This window comes from Sesamum indicum, linkage group LG15 (genome assembly GCF_000512975.1).
Source record: "Sesamum indicum cultivar Zhongzhi No. 13 linkage group LG15, S_indicum_v1.0, whole genome shotgun sequence".
NCBI classification, from domain to species: Eukaryota; Viridiplantae; Streptophyta; class Magnoliopsida; order Lamiales; family Pedaliaceae; genus Sesamum; species Sesamum indicum.
This window is the reverse complement of record NC_026159.1, coordinates 7,813,817-7,818,405: the sequence shown is the minus strand read 5'-3', so window position 1 is coordinate 7,818,405 and position 4,589 is coordinate 7,813,817. Positions and strand designations below refer to the sequence as shown.

At 36.7% G+C, this 4,589-nt stretch overlaps 1 protein-coding gene across 3 annotated transcripts; it reads left to right on the top strand.

Annotated features, from left to right (window-relative positions):
• Positions 1,264–4,357, top strand: LOC105178199 (plant intracellular Ras-group-related LRR protein 4-like). Of its 3 annotated transcripts, none has more exons than XM_011101611.2 (5): positions 1,264–1,529; positions 1,918–2,577; positions 2,669–3,582; positions 3,693–3,876; positions 4,068–4,357. In XM_011101611.2, the coding sequence occupies exons 2-4, from the start codon at positions 1,944–1,946 to the stop codon at positions 3,837–3,839; spliced, it is 1,695 nt and encodes a 564-aa protein (XP_011099913.1). In that variant the 5' UTR covers positions 1,264–1,529; positions 1,918–1,943; the 3' UTR covers positions 3,840–3,876; positions 4,068–4,357. The 3 variants fall into 3 exon arrangements, with proteins under 3 accessions (XP_011099913.1, XP_011099912.1, XP_020554747.1); XM_011101610.2 differs by having other exon boundaries at positions 1,266–1,529; positions 1,861–2,577; XM_020699088.1 differs by lacking the exon at positions 1,264–1,529 and having other exon boundaries at positions 1,688–2,577.

The following is a 4,589-nucleotide window of genomic DNA, read 5'->3' as shown; positions in this document are numbered from 1 at the left end:
TCAAAAGATTACTTCAACTATATATAGGTGATGGACTTGTGAGATTTGGATTATTTTTTCTATAGCTTTTTTTGTTCATGATGATTCCGAGGGAAAATTGTATTTTATGTCCGATAAGTTAGCGTTTTTTTTTTTTTTTATTTTGGTCTTATTGTTTTTTTGGCTCACGACATGTTATATGTCGTAACTCCAAAATATTTATAATTTTACGTCTAAGTCTTAATTTCATTAATTTTTTTTACATAAATAATTTTAGTTCACCTCAAAACTTAAAGGAGCTCGTGCATTTTGTTTTTATTACAAATATAACGAAATTAAAGTTTGAGAATAAAATTTCAGACCTTTTGAAGTTGTTGGATGCAACGTGGTGAGTTCAAAACAAATGAGACCAAAATTGTAAAAAGACTCACTTGTGGGACGTAAAGTGCAGTTTTTCCTATAAATTGGTTGTCCTCAAATTCTAGTCCTTTTTGTTTTAGATTATTCTATCGATTGATATTTTAATTTTTTTGGTTATAAATTTCAATAATTAGTAATTAATATATCAATCATTAATATCAAATATTTATAATTATTGCAGTAGATAAAGAATTATTAAAATGGAACAACAAGAAGACTCTTTGACAGCTACAAAGATGAAGCAAGGAGAGAAAAGAATTCATGTTGCAACTGTGATCAAGTGTGTGTGTGGTTGGGCATAGATGCAGGAGCTTATCAAGAAGACATGACAATCTTGGGCAATGCAATGCCTGGAAAGACACCAAGCTTATGGGAGGAATATACAACTGCTCACAATCTGCACAAGAGTTGGGGTGCTTTTTGGAGTATAACATTATTAGTGGGAGGTAAATCGCAATTAATCATGATAATTTAGATAAATTCTAATAAAGTAGATTATATTTTTAGAAAATTGGGATATTGCAAATGAACAAATTATCCCTCTATGAAAGAATAATAATAATATATCCCATGTACTTTTTAAAACGAAGCAATTTGTCTTCCTATCTAAAGAGGTAAATTGCTTAACTTTAAGAACAATAATGAGAGTAAATTGTTGTATTTTCTTAAAAAAATACAGAAAAATAAATTATTTAATTATTTTTTATAAAAATATCTGTATCTCCACTCCAAATATCATTAAATTGGCGAAGGTTGATCAAAATGTAAATAATAAAAGAGTTTTGTACAGAAGTAGGAGGGTTGAAAGGGTGTCGACCCAGTGCGTACAGCTGGAAAGCCCATTTCCGGAAACTGAAAATTGCAGGAAGAGTATAAATAAAGACAAGGAAGCGCTGAGTAGATCTATTGATAGACCATATCAACGTCTTTGTCTTGGATCAAGAAAACCTCAATTATCCACCAATTTTCTCCCTTCATTCTTCTTTTTTCTTACCACGCTTCAATCGGTATCATTGACATCTTTTCGAAAGATGAGCAAATTACTGCAGTGTTGCATAGTTGAGAAGTATGAAGGATAGTCCCACCGTGAAAGTTGGCTCATATTTCATGCATCATTTTGTTAGAGTTCTGTAAGTACATCTTTCATACCTCTAAAATGTGTACTGTCTCTATTATTGTTACTGTTTTTGGCTTTTTCAAAGCTGTTTGGATAATATTTTTTTTTTTCTCGATTTGGGAGAAAAAGGAGGAATTTCTTAAAATATTAATTCAGTCATTGTTGAATTTTCATCTGAAATTGATGGTTCTAGAAGCTGTTGAATCTAAGAGAGTTGAGTTATGACTATCCTTTTTTGTTTCTGCTTCTGGTTTTGCTTTGAGAAAGTTAATTTGGGCAGCTTTTCGCTTACTTTTGTTGGTCAAAACCTCTAAATTGATGTGGCCTTGCTTCTCTTTGGGCAGTTCTTGTGTATTGGTATTTTTATATGGTTGATTCTGCGGGTTTTTGAGAAATACCAGGAAGGGAAAATTTGAAGAGATTGGTGATGGAGTCGTCGGCTATGACAACGGACGATGTGGTTGAAGAGATAATGAGACTACACAGGTCGTTACCGGCCCGCCCGGGAATCGATGAAGTTGAAGCTGCGAGAACTTTGATCCGGAATGTGGAGAGGGAAGATCAGTTGAGACTTGAGGGGATTGCGAAGCAAAGCAAGGGAAAAGATGTCCCAGAAGAATTGTTCAAGATTTTGCAAGAGATGCAGCGGAGTACGATCCACTTCCAGAGCAAGGAGCAAAAGAGGGAGGCTCTGAAACTGTTGGATCTCGAAAGCGTTCACTTGGTGTTTGATGATTTGGTTCAGAGAGCTTCCAAATGCTTGCCTGGCTATTCAGGTTCGCCGGACTCAGAATCCATTAAACCTTCCTACAGCTCATCGAACAGTTTGACTTCTACAGTGACCACCAGCGCTACTACCACGTCATCCTCGTCTTCCAGTTTCTATAATGAGAAGGAGATTTTGAAGGCTTCAGAAGCCTTGTTTACCAAGGATGATACGTATGTGAAGAAGCCAAAGACGGCCTTTCATGTGGATGTGGTAGGGGTAGGGACTCGATCTGGAGATGTTTTCACTGTTCCGCAGATTGTAGATCCCACACTTAAACAAGTTACTGCTCCAGGTGAGTCCGCAATCATTTGATTGTTTATTTTGTTGATGTGTGCTTGTCATGAATTTTTGTTTGTGATATTGGAAAAAAATGGTTTTTGCAGGGCAAGATGGTGAGAAACTAAGTTTAATAAAATTGGCAAGTCTCATTGAAGCATCGGCTAAGAAAGGAACGCAAAAGCTTAGTCTCCAAGGAAAACTATCAGATCAAATTGAATGGCTTCCCGATTCAATAGGGAAACTCTCGAGTTTGATCACTTTGGACTTATCAGAAAATAGGATTGCAGTGTTACCAGAGGCTATAGGAGGACTTTCCTCATTAGAAAAGTTGGATTTACATGGAAATAGAATCACTGAATTGCCAGAATCAATTGGCGATCTTCTTAACTTGCTTCATCTTGATCTGCGAGGAAACCAGTTGAAATCATTGCCCCGTACCATTGCTAGGTTAGTTTGTCTTCAAGAGCTTGATTTGAGCTCAAATGGACTCTCTGTGCTTCCAGATACTATTGGATCACTTGTCAGTCTCAAGAAATTGAATGTTGAAACTAATGACATTGAGGAAATCCCTCATACAATCGGTCAATGTGCTTCACTCAAGGAGCTTCATGCAGACTATAACCGTCTTAAAGCACTCCCTGAAGCAGTAGGGCGGATAGGATCTCTGGAGATTCTTACAGTGCGTTACAATAACATTAGACAGTTGCCTACCACAATGGCATCTTTGTCATGCTTAAGGGAGCTCGATGTCAGTTTCAATGAGCTTGAATCTGTCCCTGAGAGTTTGTGCTTTGCTACAACACTTGTAAAGCTGAACATAAGCAACAATTTTGCTGACTTGCAGTCTCTGCCCAGGTCCATAGGAAACCTTGAAATGCTAGAGGAGTTGGATATGAGCAATAACCAAATAAGAGTCCTACCGGACTCTTTTAGAATGCTAAATCGCCTCCGAGTCTTAAATGTTGAGGGTAATCCTCTGGCTGTGCCCCCCAGAAATGTAATTGAGCAGGGACCTCAGGTGATCTGACTAATTTGCTGCTGTTGCATCTATAACTGCGAATCTCTTTCTATCGTCCTTTCTGTTTTCCTTTGAATTTCTGAATGCTAAATAAGATTTTTTTACCTCAGGCTGTTGTTCAATACATGGCTGATCTAGTTACCCAGAGGGCAATCAAGTCTCAGCCAGTGAAGCAAAAGAAATCTTGGGCTCGGATATGCTTCTTTAGAAAATCCAACAAACGCAAACGCGATGCTGTGAACTATGCCAAAGCCTAATATAGAGTATTCAGAATATTTGACAAAAACTTCTTGGGTAAAGTCATTTCTTCTCTCGGTGGCCAATTTCTTCCTTCACTTTATATTTTCCGCATTGGGCTTTTGAATTCCCCATGACCATATTGTTCCAAACCTCTAAAGTAGACTTGGTTAACAGTCATATACTCAGAATTACTGTTCAGTTATTATCGTGAGGGTCAATTTACATGCTTTCTTTTATATATACAGGAATTTGGCAATAATTGATTGGATGAGGTTTTATATTTTGCCAAATTCGCAAGTCTCGACAAAGAAAGTTTCTGCCCAGATATGGCTCTGATCCTTTCTCAACATATTGTATCTTCCTCATTTTATCTTTATTTCTATTTTTTTGCTAGCTACTGATGTTCATCTGCATTCAAATTGATATCTAAATCGAGCTGTACAATTAAGTACAACCGGCTAAAACAGAAAGGAAGATGTATTTACCACTGTTACCATTGTTGAAATTGCTATGAGCTTATTTTACTATGTTATCATTCATGGAATCCATCTTTATCTCATTACTTTCATGCAGTCAAATATCATAGCTTAATGGAATCTTGTCCCTAGTTCAGAATGAATCTTGTTATGCTGTTGATGCCGAATTGGCTTTTTATGCTGTGGGTTTTCCTTCCTCCAATTATGGACATACAAGTTCTAGAACCTCCTAAAAACTACTCTGCTTGAAGACTGTTACGTTTGCTTTTCCACGAACTACCTAGTGACAGT